This window comes from Sciurus vulgaris (assembly GCF_902686455.1).
Source record: "Sciurus vulgaris genome assembly, chromosome: 2".
Lineage (NCBI taxonomy): Eukaryota > Metazoa > Chordata > Mammalia > Rodentia > Sciuridae > Sciurus > Sciurus vulgaris.
This window is the reverse complement of record NC_136462.1, coordinates 175,413,503-175,439,947: the sequence shown is the minus strand read 5'-3', so window position 1 is coordinate 175,439,947 and position 26,445 is coordinate 175,413,503. Positions and strand designations below refer to the sequence as shown.

General features: G+C 40.6%; 2 protein-coding genes across 8 annotated transcripts in view; both read right to left on the bottom strand.

Annotated features, from left to right (window-relative positions):
* Positions 1 to 24,639, bottom strand: part of UBOX5 (U-box domain containing 5) — a 31,100-nt gene extending 6,461 nt beyond the window's left edge. For 2 of the 5 annotated variants that reach the window (XM_079129162.1, XM_079129166.1), the window contains exons 1-4: positions 22,255 to 22,332; positions 6,643 to 6,814; positions 4,549 to 4,643; positions 1,862 to 3,062 (exon numbers count right to left, since the gene is read on the bottom strand). In XM_079129162.1, the coding sequence (XP_078985288.1) occupies positions 1,862 to 3,062; positions 4,549 to 4,602 (1,255 nt within the window). In that variant the 5' untranslated portion in view covers positions 4,603 to 4,643; positions 6,643 to 6,814; positions 22,255 to 22,332. Of the gene's footprint in view, positions 1 to 1,861; positions 3,063 to 4,548; positions 4,644 to 6,642; positions 6,815 to 19,375; positions 19,508 to 22,254; positions 22,333 to 24,240; positions 24,382 to 24,512 lie in introns of those variants that run through there. The other 3 variants (XM_079129164.1, XM_079129163.1, XM_079129165.1) reach the window with 3 other exon arrangements.
* FASTKD5 (FAST kinase domains 5) lies at positions 16,737 to 24,613 on the bottom strand. Of its 3 annotated transcripts, XM_079129148.1 has the most exons (3): positions 24,241 to 24,273; positions 22,255 to 22,362; positions 16,737 to 19,997 (listed from the first exon to the last, which is right to left on the bottom strand). In XM_079129148.1, exon 3 carries the CDS (start codon positions 19,944 to 19,946, stop codon positions 17,520 to 17,522), a length of 2,427 nt encoding a protein of 808 aa, XP_078985274.1. In that variant the 5' UTR covers positions 19,947 to 19,997; positions 22,255 to 22,362; positions 24,241 to 24,273; the 3' UTR covers positions 16,737 to 17,519. The 3 variants fall into 3 exon arrangements, with proteins under 3 accessions (XP_078985274.1, XP_078985275.1, XP_078985273.1); XM_079129149.1 differs by lacking the exons at positions 22,255 to 22,362; positions 24,241 to 24,273 and adding an exon at positions 24,513 to 24,613; XM_079129147.1 differs by lacking the exon at positions 22,255 to 22,362 and having other exon boundaries at positions 24,241 to 24,379.
* Positions 24,640 to 26,445: the final 1,806 nt, after the last annotated feature.

Below are 26,445 nucleotides of genomic sequence, written 5' to 3'. Positions count from 1 at the left end.
AAGAATCAATAACTGGGATAGATTCAAACTAAATAGCTTTCTCTCAGCAAAGGAAACTATCAGTAATGTGAAGAGAGAGCCTACAGAGTGGGAGAAAATCTTTGCCACTCATACTTCAGATAGAGCACTAATTTCCAGAATATATAAAGAACTCAAAAAACTCTACACCAAGAATACAAATAACCCAATTAACAAATGGGCTAAGGAAATGAACACTTCACAGAAGAAGATGTACAAGCAATCAACAGATTTATGAAAAACTGTTCAACATCTCTAGTAATAAGAGAAATGCAAATCAAAACTACACTAAGATTCCATCTCACCCCAATTAGAATGGCGCTTATCAAGAATACAAGCAACAATAGGTATTGGAGAGGATGGGGGAAAAAAGGTACATTCATACATTGCTGGTGGGACTGCAAATTAGTGCAGACACTCTGGAAAGCAGTGTGGAGATTCCTTAGAAAACTTGGAATGGACTTACCATTTGACCCAGCTACCCCACTCCTCGGCCTATACCCAAAGGACTTAAAGTCAGCACACTATAGAGATACAGCCACATCAATGTTCATAGCGGCTCAATTCACAATAGCCAGACTATGGAACCAACCTAGATGCCCTTCAATTGATGAATGGATAAAGAAACTGTGGTATATATATACAATGGAATATTACTCAGCTATAAAGAATAATAAAATTATGGCATTTGCAGGCAAATGGATGAAATTGGAGAATGTCATGTTAAGTGAGATAAGCCAATCTCAAAAATCCAAAAGAGGAATGATCTCACTGATAAGCGGATGATGACAATTAATGGGGGGGGTGGAAGGGGGGCAAGAATGGAGGAAGGAGGGACTATATAGAGGGAAAAGAGAGGTGGGAGGGGTGGGGGGAAGGAAAAAAATAACGGAATGAATCAAACATCATTACTCTATGTAAATATATGAATATGCAAATGGTATGCTGTTACTCCATGTACAAACTGAAACAACTTGTATCCCATTTGTTTACAATAAAAATAAATTAAAAAAAAAAATGAAGGCCCCAAACTGAGCCAATAAACACATGAAAAAGGTGGCAGTGATTGTTGGGGAAAGCAAAGTCACATTGCTGAATGACCGTTCAACTGCAGAGATCACCAAGGGAGCTAAGCCTGCTCTCCTGAGAAAATGGCAGCATCCCTGGTACCAGAAATCACTGGTAATGCCCTGGGGAAAAAGTGGGAAGCCCGAAGGCTTAAATCTCATACCAAAGAACACTTAATTTTTCAAGCACTTATTGACACCTGGCGTGGCTTCTCTCTCCTGAAAGGAGGACCTCCAACAGTTATTTTCTGCTTTTCTGTGTGCTCATGGCACCGAATGGTGAGGTAAGGCAGGGAGGATATTAATGCACTTCCACCAGAGCTCCTCTGTGGGAGTTAAAAACAACACCCTAGAGGAGTCCTTTGATACATGAGGAATTGTAAAGATGGCAGAGGATGGAAGACATGATCTGTTTGAGGGAGTAGTGTCTCTCCTCCCACAAGTTTTGAACAGAGGATTCAAGCCCAGAAAAACTTTTGGCCTGGTCAGAGCACACAAACGGAGCCCAAGGCCAGAAAATCCACCAACAGGATCACCACTGGATAGAGGAACAAAACACAGAGACAGAGGCCTGGAACGGAATACCTCCCAGGCCTCCAGATGGTCTGTGGTCTGAAGACAAAGCTGAGACACCCTCCAATGAGAATAAGCAGAAAGAAGCTCAGGCCCTAGCCTGAGGAATTGAAGCTGGTCCCAAGAGTCAAGGGCCACAATGCCATGTGTCAGCAGGAAGAACAGGGAGGCCACTGGGCCATGGACACAAGACAGCAAATTACCTGTTGAGCAGTCCATGTTCGTTAGGCCAAGCTCACTGGTGGTTTTCATTTTCTTGGCGGTGTACTCTGAGGTAGTAGGTGAGACCAGGGGGTTTGTGATAGAAAAACAGGAAGCATTCACACCCAGGCTACTGCCTGGGGTTCGCTCAGCCTGCTCTATCTTTCTTTTCCGTGAAGGCAGGGCAATGGAAGAAGGGGTCACTGCCAATGTAGTCTGTGTTCTCCCAAGTAGATGGCAGCCAGGGATGGAATGCTGAAGCAGGAAATGATCAATCCTGGCCTTCAGGGAGGGGTGGGGCAGGGGCTGGGATTGTGGAGTAAAGGCTACCCCAGTGAAAGGGTCACTGGGCACTCGGCCCCACGTAGCTTCACTGCGGTTACACTTTTCCAGTGTGCTCTGGTCGATGACTTTGCCAGAGGGTAGCAGCATGGGGCAAGGCATGATCTCCAGGGTGATGGGATCCAGGAACTCCTCAGGCACATCACCAACTGCCTCAGCCAGTTCCTGCAGGTTGGAGGAGGCCCGCTGGTCCTCAGATGGGCCCCCAGAGACACAATCACTCTCCATGGGCAAAGCTGGAGTCTGCAAAGCCAAATCCTGAGGCAAACTCTCTGAGGCCACCAGCAGGACACTGTCTATCACCTCTTGAGAGCAAGTCTTGGCCGGCTGACCCCACACCTCCAGCCGCTTGATGCAAGGAATACCACTGCCAGTCACATGGGTAATACCAATCTTGAGGTGGGCCACATGGTTAAGGGAAAGAGCCCCTTTATTCCAGAGTTCCTGGGCCATAACAGCAGGGGAGGGGAGTGTGATTTCTACTGGGCTAAAGGGTGGCCTGGCCTTGAAGCCCCTGTGGCTGAATACCACTTGGCTCTGGTTTTTCAGTAAGACTTTGCCTACCAAGGTGAATGCCTCCTTGTCAGGAACAGATGGTTCAGCAGGGCCTGGGGTCTGGCACTCAGGTGTATTCCAAGAGGCTCTGCTGGATAAGGCAGATGTGTACATTTCCAGGCCAGTGACACTCTGGCCTCCTCCAGATGTGAGATCTATGTTAATCCTACAGATTTCCACATTAAAGGGAAAGGAGACAGTCACATAGATTGGTGGCTTAATGAAATACTCTGTCCTAAAACCACGGCTTCTCTTTGTGAGGTCTTCAGAGATGAGATTTTCTACTTCATAACCATCAGCTGATATCTAGATTTAATGACAAACATGAGACACATTGATCCAAAGGAAGACACTGTTTTTCAATAACTTGTCATTTCTACGAAAACTAAAGTCTAAAGTTCTTCATTTTAAAACTTCCTCTACTGAACTGAATTGTCCCAGTTTTTTTTTTTTTTTGTTTTGTTTTTTTCAAGTACCAAGATCAAGTTAAAGGCTGAGGGCAACTGTGTCCAGAACTATAGCCCAATCTTTAAAATATGAGCAATAAAACTCTACCCAACTTACCTAAAACTTCCTGCAAAATAACATCTCTGTGAAGAGGGGGCAGATATACTAGTGGTTTTTTATTTCAGAGGATGAAAATATGCAGATTAATAAGGGAAACAAAAATGCTCATTAAAGTTCTCAATTTTTGTATTTGGATCCCACCAATTTTAACAGTTTCCCGAGGAAGGCAAAATAAACAAGCTGCTTATAAATCTATGAATAATGATACTTGGTTAAAAAAAAAATGCATTCAGGAAAAAGGACCACAAGACTATGGGACATTTAGGCTGGGGATATAGCTCAGATGGTAGAGTGTTTGCCTCGCATGCAGAAGGCCCTGGGTTCAATCACCAGCACAAAAAAACAAAAACAAAAACAAAAACAACCATGGGACATTTAAAACAATAAATAGGCTTTGGTGGGGGTTTAGGATAACTTCTTCCCTTTTTAATATTTCTAATACTTGTTACAATTAATGGACATTTTAAGACATCTTTGTCTTGAGTCAGCCTAACAATCTGGGAACTTAAAATAGTATGCTATGTGCAGGAATTCTAAATTAGAGAAGGGGTTCAATTTTTCCTGTGGTGTTTCCTTATTCCCTGCTTTGTGCTATGAATAGATGTCTTCCTTTACATAAAAAGGGAGGAAGCTTAATTCAAATAATAAGTGGCAAGAAAGCCAAACAACAAATACAAAACATTACTTTTAGTATTAGAAATTAGCAAAAGAGCCAGATATAATGACATAGGCCTGTGATCCCAACAATCTGGGAGGCTGACACAGGAAGAATGCAAAATTTAAGGCCAGTCTCACCAACTTAGCAAGACCCTCAGCAACTTAGTGAGACCCTGACTTAAAAAATAAAAAGGGTCAGAATCAAGTTTAGTGGTAAAGTGCCCCTGGGTTCAATCCCCAGTACCAAAAACAATTAGCAAAAGAACAAAAGAACTTGGGGGAGGAGAGGTATTTCCACTTTGACTATGGGTGGAACTGAAACTGACTGTTCTAGAGGGAAGATATAATGAAGAAGACCCCCACAAGATGAATCACAGCTCACTTCATAATGGTGCTCTATGATTCCAGAGGTGAGACTGTCCCATGTTTACCTAAATGCCATCTGGAAGAATCAAAGGGCAAAAGTATAATAAACCTGAATCAAGTCCTCATGTGCAAAACAGGAAATGGAGAAAACCTAGGAAATATATGTGTTATACATCTATGTGTATGTATTTATTTTGTTTACCTTGTTGCAGTGAATTCTTGGTTTAAATTGCGGGAGACAAAGATTTATGACCATCTTTGTGGCTGAAAGGATAGCTTCCAAGTATCAGAAACAGCCTTAAATAAAAAATAAAACTTGGTATTAGTCATACCAGTTAAAATTCAGTTCCAAACCTTTAGGAGTTGATTCCTAAGAGAAGAGAATCAAACAGAATAACAACAAAAACTTCAATATACACAGAACTCTCACAGATTATACTCACTCTCCTTATGTCCTACACATGATGCTGGGGAAAAAACCAGCCATTGAAAAAGTATGAAAGAGATTTCCAGTGTAGGCTCCACAGGTTGGCAAAGCCTGACAGTTCTCTGGCCAACAGATGTGCCCAAGATCCAGTGGAGGCAAAGTCTGTCAACTCTGCAGGAGGCTCCCCACAGGAAAGGGACAGTCAAAAATGACTGAGCTTGAAAAAACAACAGAGGATTTAGAATGGAAAGGGTCACAGAAAATAACAACAGTAGTGTTGAACATTTTTATCATTTAACATTTGTCAAGGCAATTGTATTTTCTTATTAAAACAAAGACAATTAGAAGAGTTTAAAACATCATTATTGCCTGGGTGGTGATGCACACCTGTAATCCCAGTTACTTAGGAGCCTGAGACAGGAGGATCTCAAGTTTGAGTTCAGCCTAGGAAATTTAGGGAAAGCCTGTCTCAAAATAAAAAAATAAAAAGGACTGAGGATATAGTTCAGTGGTAGACCACCCTCAGGTTTCAAACCACAGTAACCACACCAAAAAAAAAAAAAAGAAAGAAAAAAAGAAAGAAGAAAAAGAAAACAAAACAATCATAATTGAAAAGCCTGTTAGGATTTTTTATTGGATTATACTGAATCTACAGAGCAATTTAGGGAGCTATTATGACATTTTAATGAAATTCATGAGCATGGCATTTTCATTTATTTAAGTTATATCAAATTTCTTCCTGATGAATTGCAATTTGGGAGCCCTTTAAAAAATATCTGAAACAATAAAAGCATGATCATAAATGGCAGCTCATGTTTACTGAGTGCTACGTGTCAGGCTTATGTTAAACGCATAATGTATAGCATCTGTCTCACTTCATCCTCACAATAATCCTAGGTGGGTACTGATATACTTATTTGGCAATGAAGAAACTGAGGCTCAAGAAGAAGTTAAGCCAGGACTCAGATTCCAAACCTTCTTTAAGCACTCTGGTTATTGCCTACTTGGGTACGATTTGCCTTGAAGGATTTACCAGGAAATTATGTAGATGAAAACCAGATGTTAATGCCTTACAACTTTCTTCTTCTGTTACCTGGATCAAGATCTGGTATAAATGATTTTTAAAAATTTTCCAGACTTTTTGTGGCCATGCCCTATGATGTACAAATGGAGAAACCTTGATTGTCCTTCCCAACTTGTGTTGGATCAGGCCTCAAATTGTTTTTTAAGGAAAATTTTAATGGGTCCTGCTCACTGCTACTTCAGAGAAAGCTTCTTGACTGTGTGGAGGCAGGCTAGCCTACTAGTCAAGTGTGGTAGAGCAGAATGAAAACTTCAGCCGTTTAAGAGCTGACAGACAGTAACCACCTCTGCTTACTGACATTTAACCATAACCATAGAGGCTTGCAGCAGCTAACAGGTAGCTGTAAAAGATAACTGCAGTAGCAGAAACAAGAAACAAAGAAATGGGGACAGAACAATCCCCCTTTAGGCTTAGTGCAGTAAAAGTCCCTAAGTTGTATGAGATGAGAATCCCTAGTTTGTTGACAAGCTTGTACCCATATAAGGAATGTAAAATGCACACTCCAATAGAATTACACCAACTCTCCTGCCTTGATGTACCCAAAAAGTAAAAGCCCTGCTGTGCTTAGGGCTCAGACTTTGGGAATTATCCTCCTCAGCCAAGGCCACTAATAAAGTGTTGCTTCCAGATCTCCGTGTCCTGACCCTCATTTCCCACTATACAAGCATCTCACCTCAGGAGACTTTCCACTTTGTTCAGAGGTCATCAACTCCACCAGTCAACCATAAAAGCATATGGGCCTAGGCCTAAGTAGACACAGACTACTTACTCTCCATAGCACTTACCAAAATGTAATTTCAAGGAATATTTATGCAGACTGTTTAGTCCATCCACAGTAAATTCTCTTCAGTGCCAGCCTAAGTGGCACCTCTTGCCTCCTGCCTGATACTTGGTGGCTGCTGCAGATCATATCCCACACTACCACCTGACAGATTTCTCTGCAGTTTGAATCCTCGGCTGTAGCAAAAACAAATGTAACACATCAATAAAAATTCAGTAGCCAATCTGTGAAGATTCACAGGACACCAGGATGACAGGACACATCAGCTGGGAACAGTAATTTGAATCTCTAAAACATAACCTTCCTTGAGGGTCATGACCCTCAAGCTAGAAAGCTCAGAATATACTGTGGCATCTTCCACAAATTTTTCTTTAATTAAAACCTTTACTTTTCATGCCACAGAGTATGAAAATTACCTTAAAATCATCTCCTTTTGGTGGACATTTAGGTCATTACAACGTTTTACTATGATAATATTAAGATTAAAATCTTAATAAAACTTGTGTCTTTTTTTTCCCTTCAGTTTTAGTACAATTTTGATGGTACTATTTTTGTCTTAAGGGATCCTACATATTTTCTTGTTAAGGTTCCTGCTTGTGAATAGGATATTCTTATCCCATTAATTTTTCTAACCAATTATTTCTATACATACAGGAAAGCTTTTTCACTTTGGTTATCTTTATCATGTATTTAGCTATCTTACTGAACTCACTGAATTTAATAAATTTTCAGTTGGTTTTCTTGGGGCTTCTGAAATGCTATCTGCTCAATAATAATGAGAATTCTTTTCTGAAAATGGTAACTCTTATTTCTGTCTCTCATTGTACTGGATTAGCTAGAACTTCCAGAATTATAATAATAATAATAATAATAATAATAATAATACAGTTACCATCCTTGTTCCCATTAGAAAATGTCTCTTTAAACATAAAGTTGATTGTTAGATTGAAATATTTTTATGTTAATAAAGCATTCTAATTCTTGTTTTTTGAAGATCAGTAATATGCTCTGAATTCTGATTTTTCTCTTTATATTTTATTATTTATCTTATCTGGGATATATTAATTCGTTTTTCTAATTTTAACTATACTTTTATTTCCAGAACAGGTTCTGTTTCATTGTGACAGACTGCTCTTTAAAAGTACTATAGAGGGCTAGGGCTGTAGCTCAGTGACATAGTAATTGCCTAGCATGTGTAAAGCACTGAGTTTAGTGCTTAGCACCACATAAAAAAATAAATAACATAAAATAATTATTTTTTTAAAGTACTATTGAATTTTATTTGCTTATATTTAATTTTAGGTGGGATGTTATTGTACATTCGCACAAGATTTGCAAGCCCTATGCTAGGTACTAGGAATACAAAGATAAAAATGAATTTTGAGACAGTCTAAGTTGCTACAGTTGGCTTTGAATTTGCGATCCTCCTGCCTCAGCTTCCCAAGCCACTGAGATTACAGGTATTTACCACTGTGTCCAGCTATTGTCGTTCTTAATGAAACTTAATGAATAGTATTGAAAGTATTGTGTTACCCTGTAATGGTGGATACATAACATTACACATTTTGCAAAACCCACAGAATTATGTAACACAAAGAGTGAACCTTCACAAGGTAATCTATGGACTTTAGTTAATCATAATCAGTCATTATAAATCAATCATAGCAAATATACCACACCAATACAAAATGTTAATAATACAGGAAACGATAGCGGAGGGGGGCGTATGTACTACCTGCTTAATTTTTCTGTGAACCTAAAACTGCTCTGAAATATAAAGTCTAACAATAATAATTGTACGGAGAAGTAACTGAAAACAAATCAGAACTGGAGATCAAATGGAAATACACAAATTGAAACAAGAGATTGTGCCATTACAGCACAAGAGTGGCAGACACTTTTTTTAAAAAGTCTTACAAATAAGCTGGGTATGGTGGCACATGCCTGTAGCTCCAGCTACTTAGAAGATTGAGACAGGAGGATTGCAAGTTCAAATTCAGCCTCAGCAACTTAGTAAGAACTTGTCTCAAAATTAAGGAAAAAGAATTTAAAAGGACGGGATATGGCTTAGTGGTTAAATGCCCATGGGTTCAATCCCCAATACTTGCTCCTCCCTGCCCCGAACAAACAACAACAACAAAACTGGACATGGTGGCAAATGCCTATAATCCCAGCAACATTGGAGGCTGAGACAAGAGGATCAAAGTTTGAGGCAAGCCTCAGCAACTTAGCAAGGCCCTCAGCAACTTAGTAAGTCCCCATCTCAAAAATAAAAATAAGAAGGGCTGGGGACATAGCTCAATGATAAAGAACCCTTGAGTTCATCCCCAGTACCAAAAAAAGAAAAAAAAAATCAAATCAAAAAATCTTACAAATGATGGTTTCTTTGAGAAACGATAGTGCCTACACTAGGATCCTATAGGACTGATTGCTATCGAGCTCTTTAACTGGTATGACCTTATCATCTCTCTGGGTTCCAATACCTTGATCTTTCAAAGTCAAGTGCCTCCTATCTTAATGCTTAATTCAGGGGGAAAAAATTAACATACAAAAAGGCAAGCAAATAGCCCAGCCCAGGAAGACTGCCTTCTAAGCCATACTAAGGACATGGTCATGTAACCTGAATTCATTGCAAACACTGTCCAGTAAGACACAAATTATAGCCTCTTTCTCCAAATGTGGTACCCAAGTACAAGAAAGACTGGCTTGAATGTAAACTGGGGATTTCAGATCATGAATAATGTGCCCTGAAGTTCAGAGAAGCAGCCTTGAGTCATACAACAATGGTATAGTAAGATAGTACAGGTAAGCAGATAAAATAGAAGTCAATATTTATTAGAAATTTTATATTACAAATCATTTCAGATAAAAATGGATTACAGAATATAACACCCTTATACCCACCACCTAGCTTTGGCAAATGTTAATATTTTGCCATGTTTTATCTGATTTCAGTGTAAAAAAACAAAGTTTTAAAGATGTAAATAAAACCCCCACATCCTATTTCCTCTTCTTTTTTACCAAGAAAGCTCTACGTAAAGTTGTCTGTCATCCAAATCATGCAGGTGTGCATGTATCCATCACCAGCGTAGCTGTATTTAAAGTACCTTAATGAAAATCTACTGTGCCTATCTATCATCTTACAACTTGCTTTTCCATTAAGCATTATTAATTTTTAAGGTTTTTGATTTTGAAATGTTTTTACCAAGTTTATTCATTTAAACTTCTTTGCAGTATTCAATGTATGATGAAAATGTATGACTACCCTATTACTTATGTTGTTTGTAAATTTTTAGTATTAAAAAAAATGCTATAGTTGGGCATGGTGATACACACCTGTAGTCCTAGTGGACTCAGGAGGCTGAGGCGAGAGGATCGTAAATTCAAGTCCAGCCTCAACAACTTAGTAAGAAACTTTCTTAAAATAAAATAAAAATAAAAAGGCTGGAGATATAGTTCAATGCTAAGTGCCCCTGGATTCAATCCCCAGTAGCAAAACCAACCAACCATCCAACAAACAAACTACAATAAATATTCTAAGTCTTCTTGTTGGGGGAAGTGGGGAAAAATGAAATAAGTGGTTCTGTCTTCAAGTCTTGGGGTGATCCAGACCTCCTCCTAACAGGTTATAGAATATAAAGGTTTATGATAGCTTTCTGCAAATGCCATTCAGAATTGGGAAGAATGGCCTAACTCAAAGTGTTTCAACTTGTGATTTTTGAAATCAAGTTGCAGATTGAAGGAAAAAAAAGTAGAATACAAAATATCAAATGCATAGAGAATAGGTATTACATCATGAAACCAAAGTTTCAGTTTTGTACAAATATATTTAAATGCATGTAAAATGCTTCTTATTGTGGCTTTATTTTTCCCCTTCTTCTTGGTACCAGGGATTGAACCCGGGGTGCTTAACCACGGAGCCACGTCCCCAGTCCTTTTTATTTTTTTAATTTTGAGACAGTCTCTCTAAGTTGCTACGGCTGGTTTTGAATTTGCAATCCTCCTGCCTCAGCTTCCCAAGCCACTGGGATTACAGGTATATACCACTGTGCCCAGCTATTGTGGCTCTTAATTTAAAAAAAAAAATTTTTTTTTAAAAACATCAGCCAAAAATACGGCCAGAACTCAGGAAAGAATTCATAGGAGCAACACTTGAACCAAGAATGGCTAACCTCAGGGACAACTGTGAAGAGGGACAAGTACTACATATTAATGAAACAATGAACTGTAGAAGCTCAATTACAGGAGCCAGTAAAGAAGAGGAACAGCAAGGGAAGAGCCCTACAGAGAGGAACCAGTAACAATCAAGACCTAAAGAAGGAATGGTGTGAAGTAGCTTTAGGAAGTGCTAAATATGCCATTTACATTGTCATTTGTTTGTTCATTTTTAGACAAGGCTTACTATGTTGTCCAGGCTGGTATCAAGTTCAGTGGACTCACAACCATCCCTCCTTATCCTTCAAGAAGCTGGGACTACAACCATATCACCACGCCACTTAGCTACTGGCTGGAATAGGAGGCAGGGAAGGCCCTGAATATGCCAAGAGGCTTAGACAACTTCATCTGGTGGAATGAAGTAGTGTTTCTCCAAACTGTAAGACCAAGAACTTCACTTAGTGAGACATAACCAGTAATATCTTTAATTAAGTAGAATAGAAAGGAAATATCAGTATGTACTACACATAAGGGTGAACACACTGTCTTGTTTCAGTTATATATCCATGTGCACACATTCATTCATTCACTCAAGGTTTGATGTTAAGCATTTTGTTTTCTGGTAGTACTAGGGACTGAACCCACGGCCCTGCACATGCAAGGCAAGTGTTCTACCACTGAACTACATACTCAGCCCTTTTTATTTTGAGACAGGGTCTTACTAGATTGCCCAAGCTGGTTTCGAACTTACATTCCTTTTGCCTCAGCCTCCCAAGTAGCTGGGATCACAGGCATGTGTCACTGTGCCAGCCCTAAAAGGCAATTCTTCCTAAGGTTGCAGTTTTAAAAAATAGTAAGTGTGAAACCTACTGGTCAGCAAGAAGTCACAGAAGGCTTCTAACAAGGGAGAGAGATGACACTAATGAAAAGCCTGCCATTAGCCTCCTAGATAACAAAAGCAATTCTAAACCACTTAGAAGCAATTCATCCTTCAACTGGTTTCCCTTTCCTCTGGGTGATGTGTTCCCACTGTATTATAAGCTTCCTGAAGATACCAATGTATAAACTACTTAGAAATAAACTAGTAGTCTCAATTTTTCCTTTGACATTTTCTCCCTTTGAGGGATATTCTTTAAAAAGAGAAAAATGAATTATGTATATTATACTACTTAGTATTTCACATGGATTTCAAAGTTACTTTCTAAGAAACTGATAACCTTTAAAGATAATTGTAGGTTCAGTTGTAAGAAACATAGAGTACCATTTACACAGTTTTTCCTGGTGGTAATTCCTGCCTAACTATAATACAACACCATGACCTGAAAACTGACAATAACAATCTACCGATCTTCCTCAGATTTCACCAGTTTAACATGCACTCATTTGTGTGTGCCTATCTATTCAGTTCTATGTAATTTTATTCCATGTGTAGATTTGTGTGATCAATAGCATAGTAAAGATAACAACAGTTCAAGCACCACAAGGATCCCTTATGCTACCCTTTAAGAAGTCATTTATTGGCTGGGCATGGTGGTGCACACCTATAGTTCCAGCGACTGGATAGGCTGTGGCAGGAGGTTCACACATTTGATGCCAGCTTCAGCAACTTAGGGAGGCCGTAAGCAACTCAGCAAGAACCTGTCTCAAAATAAAAAATAAAAAGGGCTGGGATGTGGCTCAGTAGTAGAGCACTCCTGGGTTCAATCCCCAGTACTAAGAAGAAGAAAAAAAAAGTCATTTATCTTATAAATTCAAATACTTTTACTTATTTATTTGGTAGCACCAGGGATGGAACCTAGGGCCTCACAAATGCTAGGCAAGCACTCTACCAATGCACTCCACCCATAACCCCCAAGTGCAGTTATTACCAAAGTCCTGAAGTTTTTCACCCACATCTAAATCCCTTAAGATATCAGTTAAGCCCACTGTTCACATTGTAAGAAACAAAACTTGAGTGACGTTGACTATCATTCATGTCATTTAAAATGATGTGACTATGTAAAAAAAATGCAAAAGTATATACAAAACAAAGAAAAAGAACACAAATCTTTAAATTCAATTATTTATCCATCCATGAAAAAAGTTTGACTTATACACATTATTCTTAGAGCTGGTTAAAATGAAAGACAGCTGTCCCAGCCTATCACACAGTTAGTTACCCACAATTGAGAGAACTTATGGGAGAATTACAATCATAAATTTGTGAAAAATCTGTATCTAAGAATATGTGTAATATGAATAGTTTGGGAGTTAATGGTGGGCATGGAGAACTTTAAATATATAATACTCTATTAGACTACTGAGATAAGTTGGGTTTTTTGTTTGTTTTTTTTTTCCTTCCCCTTCTGTGTTTAAAGTTGTTGTAAGTAGTAGCCAGGTGTGGTAGCCATGCCTGCAAGCCCAGAAACTCAGGAGGCTGAGGCAAAAGGATCATATGTTTGAGGCCAGTCTCAGCAACTTAGCAAGGCCCTACACAACCTAGCAAAACCATGTCTAAAAAAAGTGCTGGGGATGTGGCTCAGAGATTAAAAACTCCTGGGTTCAATGCCAATACCAAAAAATAATAATAATAATACACACATATATATGTGTATATATACACACACACATATACATGTATATATATACATATGAATGAAGAGTTTTTGTAAACACTTGCACGGGATTCCTGAGATTTCCAGATGGTGTCAGGGAGGACTGAGCATACAGATATATGCTCTGGGTATTTCTTGGCAGCTGATAGCCACTGGATGTCCAGAAGAGACAAACCTTTCTCCCCTGCCTCTCTGTACTTAGGCTCAGGAAGGGAAAGTGTAAGGGAAGGGCCAAGAAAGGATTGAGAAGTCAATTGCCCAACTGTATTGGTCTACCCAGAACTGAAGGGATTTCTAGAATGTGAGACTTTCTGTACTGGGAGAGTCCCAGGTAATCTGGGACAAGTCGGTTACTCTGTCCAGAAGGCTGCTGTCTGTTCCTCTGGAGCTTAAAGAAATGAAGCAGAGCTGGGGAGATAACTCAGTCAGTAGAGTGCTTGCCTTGCAAACACAAGGCCCTGGGTTTGATCCCCAGCACCGCAAAAAAAAAAAAAAAAAAAAAAAGAAAGAAAGAAATGAAGTAAATCTTCTGTTGTTGTTCTTGAAGTTCAAAACCTACGGGTGAGAAAGTATGGAGGGGTAATTTGGAAAAGAATAAGGTGACCATGACACTTGAAAATTTAAGCATCTACTTCCTTTGGCCTACATAGCTGACTTATATAATCTGATTTTGAGTCTCACAAAAATGTAATGGAAAATAATTTTGGCAGATACACATATTTTAAAGACTTAGCTCAAAGAGGTTACAGAGGGGAAAAAAGAAGAAAAGATTACCTGTCAAATAAGAGAAAAGCATTTAACCTCATAGAGTGGGTGGAATACTAACGCAGTGAGCAATTTTATAAATTGGGCACTTCAGCTTTCAAAGACACATAATACTTCTCATAATTTCTAAATTGAGTTACCTGTCCATCCATGAAAGTCTGACTTATATGCACTTTTCTTAGATTTGGTTAAAATGAAAGATAGTTGCCCACCAGTGAGAGAACTAGAACACAGATGTAGGTCTAAAAAGATGCCTGCATTTTATCCATACATAGTTGAGTCAGCCTTTGAGGGTCTATGTTTGAGGCACTGTGCTAGACCCAAATGGACACTTTTGTGTCCATGTGTGGTACTAAGGATGAACCCAGGGCCTCACACATTAGGCAAACACACTACTACTGAGTTATACCCTTAGCCCATGGATACAGTTTTTACTTAAGCAACTCGCAGCATCAGAAGGAGGCACAAATGGACATTTTTTCTTTTAAAAGATTCAGACTCAAAACAAGATACACAATTTATTAAGTGCCTTAATAACAGTGTCAGGAAAAATTCTATGGGATCTCAGGGGAGGTGGCTAGGTTCTGCAATCAGCCTAACCTTAATCCTGTCCCTTTCCTCCAGGATCTAATTTCAGATACTCTTATCTCCCTTCTGAATTTTCAATTATCTCTGATTACAGTATTCTATCTTTGACTAATGTAATCATTCAAGTCTCTTCTGTGTACCCCGCCACTGAAAAAAACAAAAACAAAAAAAAGTCTTGATGCTGTTTTAGGGTTGTCAGGTTTAGCAAATAATGAATGTTCACTTAAACCTGAACTTCAGCTGGACATGGTGACACCTGCCTATAACCTCAGTATCATGGGATGCTGAGGCAGGAGGATCCCAAATTCAAGGTCAGCCTTAGCAATTTAGCAATACCCCGTCTCAAAACAGAAAGTACTGGGGATTGTAGCTCAGTGGTAAAGCATCCCTGGGTTCAATACTCAGATATCCACTCCCCCCAATACACACACACACACACACACACACACACACACACACACACACACACACACACAAAGAAAAAACCCCAACTTCATAAAAACAATTAATTATTTTAGGTATAAGAAATGTCCCACCCACTACAGAGGCACACAATTTAATCTCAGCAACTCAGGAGGCTGAGGCAGAGGATCACAAGTTCAAGGCCAGTATTGGAGGGAGGGAGAGTGAGAGAGATCCCATGTACTATTTGAGTCACACACTAAATTGATTTATTGGACACTCAGAAAACTAGGAACAAAAAAAAAAAAAAAAAAAAAGGAACTATTTTAACACAATAAAGGGTTTATGAACAACAACCAAAAAAAATCTAACATCATACCTGGTAAAAAGACTGAACATTCATGGAGTAATTCAAGGATGTCTACTTTCACCAATTCTATTCATCATCTTACTAGAAGATCTTGCCAAAGCAATTAGGCAAGAAAAAGAAATTCAAAGTAAAAAGGGAAACATAAAGCTATCTCTATGCACAGACAACATGTGCCTACACACAGAAAATTCTACAGAATCCACACAATAACAAAAGGCAATCTGAGTTAATAAGTGAATGAAGCAAAATAGCAGGTTTGACTGATCATGATCAAAGGCCAATGGAGCTGGGTGTGGTGGCACATGCCTATGATCCCAGCTACTTGTGAGGCTGAGGCAGAGGCAGAGGCAGAAGGATCCCAAGTTTGAGGTCAGTGCCACAGTTATTGTCAAAATAACAAGGACTGGGGATGTAGCTCAGTGGTAAAATGCCCCTGGGTTGAATCATCAATGGAAATTTTAAAAAAAGAAGAAGAAAAGAAAAGAAGACAACAGAGTGCTACTGGACAGAGTGGGAAATCTCTGAAGAGGTGATTTTTGAGAGATCTTAATAATGGGAGGAAGGATCCCTCTTTCTTTTGCAGTGCTGGGAATCAAACACAAGACCTCATGCATGCTAGGCAAGCACTCTATTACTGAACTACATCCCTAGTCCAGAGGGACCCCTTTTAAAAGAAATTTTCACAGTCCCCAAGTGTTTACTAAAATTATTTGTATTGTTATTTACATATATAGAAACTCTCTTTATGTTGATGACTCTAATATAAGCAAACCTGAATCAACCAAATCTGCTTACTGGACTTCCTGATTTGAAAGGTAATGCATTTCCTTCCCATGTGAGCTACTTGCCATGAAAAATATTCATCAGATTTGGGAACCACTGGCCCAACAGGCTCTTATATAATTCTATTCTTCTAGGTCCAATTTTAAGAAGAAAATATGGGAGGCCTAGAGAGTAGTTTATGCAAGAAGAGAAGAAATGAGCTAAGGAAGATATTAGGAAGAAAAGGAGCTAAGAGGAAGATATTAACTCCAATTCTGAAATGATAGGAAGAACCAGCAACCAAGGATAACCAACCAAATCCAAAATGAGGACTTTCATTTTAGACTGTGAAGTACACACACACTGAGGTAAAGTCCTGAAATGTAAGTGAGGCTATAAGTAATTCTTCCTTAAAACAAAGTATAGAAAAACAAGTTTTATAAAAATTGGCTTGAGGCAATATCTGACCCAACTTTTATTCTAAAACCTCAGAATAATTGAGACATAAGGCTAGTAAACAGTGCAATAAGAATTAGTAGACCATAGGACATTTTAGGATGTTTATTGTTTACTAAGAGTAGTATGCAAATTAGCAATGACTTGTTACTGCTACAGGTCACAATTAATTCACAGTAACATACACTAGCTCCAATCTGCCACAGATAACAGCACAGCAAAGTCTCTTCAACAGATGATTTTATTATCAAACTTATATTCTGGCAAATTGTTTTGTGGTATAGGTTGAGTATGATTTATTCAAAATCCTTGGGACCAGGCTGGGCACGGTGGTGCAGACCTGTAACCCCAGTGACTTGGGAGGCTGAGGCAGGAAGATTGCAAGTTCAAAGCTAGCTTCAGCAACTTAGCGAGGCCCTTAAGCAACTTAGCAAGACCCCATCTCAAAATAAAAATAAAAAAATAAAAGTAAAAGAGGGCTGGGGATGTGGCTTAGTGGTTAAGTGCCTCTGGTTCAGTTCCTAGTACCAAAAAAAAAAAAAAAAAAAAAAAAAAATGCTTGGGACCAGAAAGACACTGAGTTGTTTCAAATTAAGGAATATTTGCATATACCACCATTTGAATATCCTTAATCCAAAGTCTGAAGTCCAAAGTGCTCCAAAATCCAAAACTCTGTGAACGTCATGGTAGTACTCAAAGTTTCAGATTTTAGAGCATTTTGGATTTTCAAATTAGGGATGCTCAACCTGTATACCTATAGTTTGGAGTAGAAATACCCATGAAAGCCCTTTAGAGAACAGAAGAGAACACTTTCTCATGGAGGAAAGCCAGCTTCTCTAAGCGAGTTCGTTTCAGTAGTGGGAGCCATTCCCAGTAGGATAATTCTACCACATGGTACCCAAGCTGAACCAGCTGCCGCCTCTTCATATTGTGCAGTCCAAGCAGATTCCTGGAACCATAGCAATATTGGTTCTTGTTGGTCAACTGAAGAGCCAGTTTCACTGGTGGGGCCTGAACGTGGGCTGAAGGACACAGGCCAGCCATCTCCACAGTTTCCAATCTACCTGTCACATTGCAAAGGGAGTCCCCCAAGGACTCTTTCTCTGACTTCATGGGCTGCTGCAAAGTCTCTGACTCAATTTTCCTCCGGAAATGCCCTCTTGCTTTCCCCTTCAGCAACTGATTCATCAAATCATCTGTAAGGCTGACTCCTACGTGCTTGAGCTTTAATTTGGCTACATCTTCAGTTGGTATGGCTTCTCTATTAAACGGTAATGGTTTCATGTTAACGTCAAGCTGGACCTCTAAATCAGAAGACCGGGTATGAGGTAAAATCATATGGTGCTTGATGTACTGGGGGCCACCCAACATGTTCTCAAGTAAAAAGAGAGCTTCTAGGAATTCAGGCTTTGAGTTCATATCCTTCCTTGCTAAATTCCAAAGCTTTGCAGAAGCCTCTTGCTGAAGGTAAGAACTAAGACGACTACCTGTATAATCTGGACACTCAACACCAACTGTACCATCAAGAGTGTACAGTTCCTTAGTAAGTTCAAATTTACTTCTCTCCTGAGCTAACTTGACAAACCCTGGACTCAAAGCAAAATCAATAAGCTCTATTGGAAAGTACTCAGAAAACGCCAGGCCCAGGAGGCAGGTGAGTAGGTGTTCTGGGTATTGGTTGAATTCAGGCATCTTTCTGTGAATTTCATTTATCAGGCTGGAGTAAAATTCTTCTGTATTGGGTGGCTTATAATTCAGAGTTCCAAATGACCACAGAATTTTGGCAACATCTTTACTGCGACAGTGCACTACCCTAGGAGGCAAAGAAGCAGCCACTGCATTCATTACTCGTTCATCCAGAATGTGCAAAGCTGAGCAGGCAAGAGTCAGGTGCATGACGCCCTGAACCCCCAGGGAAGGAATTCGCTGAGGAGCAATCTCTCCAAAATGTTTCATAAAATTTACGTGATCCACATGAGTGAATCGGAACATTTTAAGAATATGCACTAGGGCATGACTACTCAGATGCTGCATGTCAGCACAAGCCAAGTCTCCAAGTTTCCGCATTACAAATTCAGAGAGACTACTACTTGACTTAAAGAACCCCAAACAGATTGTACCAACCTCCTCTAAGTTGATTGAATCTATATACTTAAGGATCAATGATTCCAGTTTTTGCATTAGGTCCTGAGGTACCTGACGACTTTCACCTATAATATAAATTAAGTGAATCAGCTGGGACAAGGATAGATCTTTCCAGTGCAAATTAAGGTAACTAAAAAAAATTTTTAAAAACCGAGGTACTCTACGACCTAAGCACCGCCAGAGATCAGCCACCAAGAGAAGCTGATCCAGACTCATCTCCCACACCTGATGACAAAACCTGGTTTCGTACACATCTAGCAATGAATGGGAGTGAGGAATTCCTAAACTGACAAAGGCTTTCAAAATACTGATTATATCTGGGATATCAAAGACTTGTATATTTTTCACACTCAGTTGGCAGAGCAGAGCAAAGCTGGTACTGGACAACAAAACAGGATGCTGTTCTGCAGGCAAAGAGCTCAGTTTACAGAAATAATCAGCAATGATTTTAGGTTGAAGGTTACTTTGATGAACTATGACTTTGTGCAAAATTAGTTCACCTTCTGAAACAGACAGGGGCTGACAAGTCTCAGATCTGTTATAGCTGTGAAGCTGGTACTCTGGTCTTAGCTGTAGGAAAACTCGGGTGCCTTCAAAGGAATCAAAAACTTCTACATCCTCTTCATCAATTCTCACAGTCCTGGGTGAATCCAGCTGCAACTTGCTGCTTTTAGAGGTAGACGCCTTGCTGAACTCCAAACCCAGAGGGGCACTGCTGATTGTGAAGACCCTCTGAAAAGAGGTGGCGCTACCAATGTTCTTAACTTTTCTGGCAGGATGGCAGGAACTACTATACTCAGAAAGGGCCTGTCCCCTGTGCCGTATACTGCTTCCCATATTCCAATATGCCACACTTTGGGTGGCACTGTAGGCAAAAGGACTGCAAAATGCTTGATATTTTAAAGATTTTAACAACTTGAGAGTAGCTGCCATTCTGATGTCAGTACTGATCTTTTTGGCAGTCAGAGCACAGTTCTCACAGGTTTGACCAGGCAATTTCTTGTTATATGGTGCTTGATTAGAGCCGGATGGGGAGATGTTCCACAGAAAATGCCTGGAAATCTTCGGCATATCACAAGAGCCATGGATCACAAATGACTCAGCCCGAATTGGTGCCAGATACTGAAAAAAGGGTAGATGAAGAATAAGTGGCTCCACCTATCACATAACCAAAATACATACATTATAAAAAATAGAGTTAAACTACACTGTTGTCCATTCAAGTTAGTCTACCCCTCATGAATGCCCAAACGACAAGACAGAATATCAAGGATAAATTGTGTGCCTTGCATAAAGGCACAGAAAAACCCCAAACCCAGGGTACCACAGGGCAGTTCCTAGACTGCTGCTCAGTCCACACTTTCTTCCTTTCAGAAGAGAAGCAGTGACTATTAAAGATGAAAGGTGCTTGCTAATACTCAATAGGTAGCTGGGAATGAAAGTAAGCAATCATTCCATCTCTTTAATATCAATACATAAAGGTCACATTTGGAAAATAGTGGGTTTGCAAAAATGCCATGCCAACAGCACAAAGGAAAAAGTGTGATTTGGTATAAGATTTAACTTATAACACAAAATAACATTCCGAAAGCTTATAATACAAAGTTTTAATTATAAAATTCTGTCACTCTAACACTATTCCTGCACCTTTCAGAGACAGTGACCATTCTCTCCAGGAGAATTTTTTAGTTCTCGGGTCTGAATCAAGGGGTGCTCTACCACTGAGCTACATTCCCAGCCCTTTTTGAGATAGGGTCCCACTACACTGCTCAGGCTGGCTTCAAACCTGCAATTCTCCTGTCTCAGTCTGAGTCACTGGGATTACAGGCAAGGCCAATGTGCTAGGAACCAGGGGGCTTTTAAGAGAGCTTGAATTACTAGTACACAGTAGTCGTTCAACCAGGAAGCATATTCAGAAACTCATATTGAGTTAGGAGTGTGGTTCAGTGGCAGAGCACTTCCCTAGTTATGTGAGGTCCTGGGTTCAATCCCCAGCACCATTAAAAAAGAAAAGGAAGAAAGTTAGATCACTTGTGCTGGTGGAAGAAAAGACACAAGAAGTCACTCAAAGCAGGGCCTAGGGTTCAGAGAACACCATTTTACCAGACTGCCAGGTCACCATGTGGGGGAGCAGAGCAGCTTTCTTGTGAAGAAGGCAGATTAAGCAATGTTTCCACTGAGTCAAGTGCTGATTACATCCTCACTGATTGTAAATAGTACAATTTCCATTTTTCTTCCACGGCAGAAATCATGAGAGGCTATGAAACTGACTCTGCCATACTCTTGCTTTAATGCTTATTCTTTCTTTCCACTTAGGTGCCAAAGTCTGACAAGCAAAACCTGAGATCTGAGTGGCCAATTTATGGAGCACATATGAACCGAGGTTGAATCTTAGTGGGCAAAATGGTCCACAGGTGCTACGGGTGGTGACGCATGCCTGTAATTCCAACTCAGGAGGCTGAGGCAGGAGGACTGTGAGTTCAAAGCCAGCCTCAGCAACTAAGAAAGGCCTTAAGCAACTTAGCAAGACTCTTTTCTCAAAAAATAAAAAGGACTGGGATGTAGCTCAGTGATAAAGCACATGCTTAGCATGCATGAGGTGCTGAGTTCAATATCCAGCACCACCAGGAAAATAAAAAGGATTTATATGCCTTAAAATAGTCACTAAGAATCTCAATAGGGTAGCACAAGCGGGATGGGAATTAAAGAGAAAGCAGGTAATAGAATGCTCTAGTTGACAAAGCAGGGTCTTTAAGATCTGCTTGGGACCTGGAATCTAAATTTAGTACAACACAGTATGAAACTAAGAGTCATACTACAGTCCTTCATCTCATGTGAGTTCTTCATAGATCCTTAATAGAAATAAATTTTTAAACCGCCCCCCCCCCCGCTTTTTTTCCTTACAAAACAGCTGTATAAAAGCTGAAAACAAGTCAAATATTCATTCATTAGGAAGAGGCTGGCTTGCATGGTATGTTTGTGGAAGGAAAAGGAAAGTACACACAAATATTCAGTGGAGCAAATAATTACACAAATGAGTGCCATCACCTAAAATACTGTCTTTTTTTTTTTTTTTTTTTCCAGTATTGGGGATTGAACCCAGGGTGCTTTACCCTAGCACTTTTAAATTTTTTTGTTTTTAGACAGGATCTTGCTAATTTGCCAAGTCTGGCCCCAAACTTGCAATCCTCTTGCCTTAGCCTCCCAAGTCACTAGAATTATAGATACATGCCACTATACCCAGTTCCATCTCCACTTTAGGGATCATACTGAATTAGAGTGGAGTGGATCCTCAGAGACCCTTAGACCCTGGCATTTCCAAAAGGCACTGCCCAAACCACCCTGAATGATGTGAATTTACAAGGGTGAGGAATCTTACCTTTCCATCTTCCAGGTACAAGTCTGAGCAAGGTCAAACAGCTTCATTTTAAACTATGGTTGAGAAGTTAGAAAAGGGGAGCCAGGTAGAGGAAGGCAGCCAAGCTAACTGTAGATTAAATACACAACACTCTCAGCATATACTGTTTACCAGTTACCAGATCTCACAGATCTCACCCATCAATATTCATCCTTTTCCTAGAATGGAAAAGATCTTCCTAGGTACCAATAAAATTGCCACAAATAATGAATACTCTAATGTCACTACCATTACCTTTAAAAATTTTTTTTTCCCAGTGCTCGGAATTGAATCCAGAGCTTCACACATGCCTGGGACATGCTCTACCACTGAACTACATCCCCAGCTACCAACCCTGTTTTTGTCTCAGAAATAATCTGTTGAGCAACCTTGAGAAATTAAAAAGCAAAACATTAACTCTCTCTAGGTGAAGCCTACTGCTGAGAGTCTCCAAAGCTTTAAAAACTCCCAGTCAGGCCCTAGAGGTGGACAGTAAAGACACTCAGCTGGTTAAGGAGGATATTAAATGAGACTTTTCTGTGCTTTTGTTTTCAGACAGGAGCAAAGCCTACAAGAGAAGGGTCTACTAGTACTAAGAAGGTTAAGAGCTAATGTGAAGGTGTTTAGGTCAAGGTTAAGTATCATCCACTGAGCTAAGCCAAATTAAGTCTAGCAACACATCCCCTGGTCTTTGTTCTAGTTCTAGTGCTTATAGGAGAGACATCAGCACGTCAAATCATCTATGAAAGCTTTTTACCTCTTATAGCCCTCTCTGCAAAGATACCAGTATTCCTCTATCAAAATGGCAAGAAGGGTGTGGGGAGAGATGATCTGACAAAGCTGCAGATGATCTTATCAGAGTCACTTCTTTCAAAAAAATTCACAAGACCCTGTTTTTAGAAAATCTCTCCATATAACAACAGATTACATTCATGTCCACTTGGTCCATGTAAATGAGACTACCAAAGACAAAATCCAGGCAGGTAAAGAGAAGTAAATGTACCCACAAAGTCATGAGAGAAAACTCCCCCCAAAAAGGTCTGAGTACCTATTGCTGTTAGTGCACGCTTGGTTTTAACTGCTTCTACAATTTGCAGTTTTGCTTATGCTTTTTAGTCAGGAAAATGAGAACTTCAGAATTCTTTTATATCAAAGTTGCAATATTTACATGACGGAGATCAAGGGACCAGAAAATAAACCACTAAATGGAGACGAAAACCCACACTGACAAACGAGTATCAGCCTGCATTACTCAGGTCTCACTCTCTCAGCTATATGATACAGCAGAGTTTTCAAATTTTATTTTGGTCTACCAAGCAGGAGCAAATCACTCAAGGGATAGCTCAAGGCCATTCAGGGATGTGAAGTGCAAAGCCTAGCTCTGAAAAGCAGTTGTTCTTACTATTCAATAATGTGCCCAAACTGCAGAAAACATGACTGGAGCACAAAAACACCAGCCATTGTTGATGCTAAAGCATTAAGCTATGACCTCCACAGGATGAAGCACTGTCCATCGGTCTACAGTGAGTGAGCAATGAAGTACCACCTGAGAAACCCAATGAATGCACCTGGTATATGGACACCTGCTGTGTCAGGTCAGAAGAGCTTTGTCATGATGTGCACAGAAAAAGATCAATTATTTACTGTCTCTGGAGAGAAAAGAATGAGGGGACAGCAACACTACTCTCAATTAGGCTTGGACAGCCAGAAATTGCTAAAAAGGGAAAAAGGCATATATCCAACTAGTACTTACTGAAGACTCACCCCACCCCAATCAAGTTCTAAGCAAAATACTGTAAGGCCTGGCTGGTCAAAGTGTGGTCTGCGGGAAGCTGGTTAGAAATAGAATGTTAGGTCCCACCCCCAAACCTGCTGATCTCCAAGTGATTCGCACACACATTAAAGTGTGATGAGAGGCACACCAGAGTGTCTCACTACATTCTCACAACAGCCCTAGGAGGCACGTACTATTAGGATCTCCATTTCGCCGGGGAGATCAAGGTGGCGGTCTCTTGCCCAAGGTCAAAGAACTCCGGAGTGGCAAGGGTTGCCAAGGTTCTCTATAGAAGAGGTCCTTTGAGAGGCGTCCGCAGCGCCGGCCGGGAAGCGCAGACCAGGGCCTGGGCTGACGCAGGCCCCAGGAGAACCTGAAGAACAGGAGGCACAGCCCAAAGCCAGGTCGGTCGCGGGCACACGAAGCGGCCGCCATGACATCTTCCCCGGCCACCGCCACCACTCACCTGAGCCTGGCAAGGGCGGGCAGCACACCACCAGACTCGGGAACCGGTCCGCTGCAGCCACACACTTACTCCTCCAGCAACACTCGGCCTCACAGCCCAACTTCCGGCCAACTGCCCGCTACTTCCGCCTGCTGCGCGACTGACGGGTGCGGCCGAGGCTCAAAAACCTCTGTCAGCGTTTTCCAAAGACGTTTTGCACTGGGAGAATTTTGACGAGGAGGATGAGGGAGTCTAGGACCTGCAGAGGGAAAATACTACCCTGAAGGAATTGCTCTGTAAGTAATTGAGCAGCATAGTCACAGGTTCGAAACTCAGGACCCCGTTCAGGGTTTTATGGCCTTGGGGAATTCACGTAAACTCTCTTATTTTCTCATCTTTACAATTAGGGTAATGAGGAAATAATATAGATATATTCGCAAAGAGCTCTCAGGAGAAGAGTTGGTGATGGATAGACGAACTGTTGAAGAACTAAAACTTGAGGAGGGCAGAGCTATGGCGGATGAACCCAGGCGATCCTACACTTTCCTTACTAGGGGTCTCATACTTGAGTAGGTTTGGGCACATAGGCAAGAAAGAAACTACGAAGCCTCTACTTGTCAGGACGGCCTGGCCCCAGACTGTCATTCGTGAGGGCACTTGCGAGCGCTGATCAGGTTCTTTATATCTTGTTAGTGCCTGACCTACAGATCCAATCATCTTAAGTGCTGTGAGGGAGACCTGAGAAAGATGCTCCTTCCAGGGCACCGTCTTGCAAGGGAGACAGAATCAATGTGCAGAAGACGCGACCCTGCAAGAAGGAGCTAGCGTGACATTCCAACTCCTGAGCTTTGCCCAGTGTGAACTTTCAGGACCCCAGACCACTGTCGTCACTGCTTAGGGTGCATTCTCTCAACAGGCCAGACCAAGGAAAACTGTTAGCTGCTAATTACAACTCTGGCTTTGCCAGCAGAATCCAGAAACATCAGGGAGATCATCTCCAGGGAGTGAGTGATAGATGATTTCTCCTGAGAAGCTGTGACAATCTTGTCTTTGCCGAAACTCAATTTCCCAGTCTCCCTTGAAGTGGGAGAAGCATGTGACTCAGTTCTGGTCAATAAGATTTAAAGGGAAGGGTGTTGACAAAGCTCTGGGAAAACAGAACCAAAGCTTGGGCTTTGGCAGCCAACTTGTGGCAAGGAGGAAACAATAAGCTAGAATGGGAGAGTGGGAGGATGAAAAGTGTAGGTCCATGATGGATGAACCTCCACTTCCTTCCACCTGTGACACCCACATCCACACTTCTTGTCTGATGAGGAAAAAATAAACCACTTGTTAAAGTCTTGTAAGTCAGGTTGTATTACATACAGGAAAATGCATTTCTTTCTTTTTTTTTTTTTTTTTTTAATAATATGGAGATTGAACTTGGGGGTGCTTTACCACTGAGCTACATTCCCAGTCCTTTTTAAGTTTTATTATTTTGAGGTAGGGTCTTGCTAAGTTGCTGAGGCTGGCCTCAGCCTCCTGGGTAGCTGGAATTACAGATATGTGCCACCACGCCTGACTCAGCAAGATGCCTGAATTGTGGGGTTCTATGAGGACAGAAGGAATTATAAAAGGACAGCTTACTGCTGTGCAGCATGCTTGGGTGCCTTTTGACACTAATTGTGAACGTATTCTCAGCCTTTAACTTGTGTGCGCGCGCACACGTTGGAGAATCAAACACCAGGGCCTCATGCATGGCAGGCAAGTGCTCTATCGTTGAGCTATACTCCTAGCCCTTCGGCCTTCATTTCTATGCCCTCCAATATCACCGATCGCTGTAAGGTGGCTCAAGTGACTGAGAGCTACAGCTTGCAACCTGCATCACCTGCCTTCTGACAAGCAGCCTGGTGTATAGAATCTGGAGCCTGCTTTTAAGCCCTTTATAAATGACAGTCTTAGCTGAAGAGAAAGC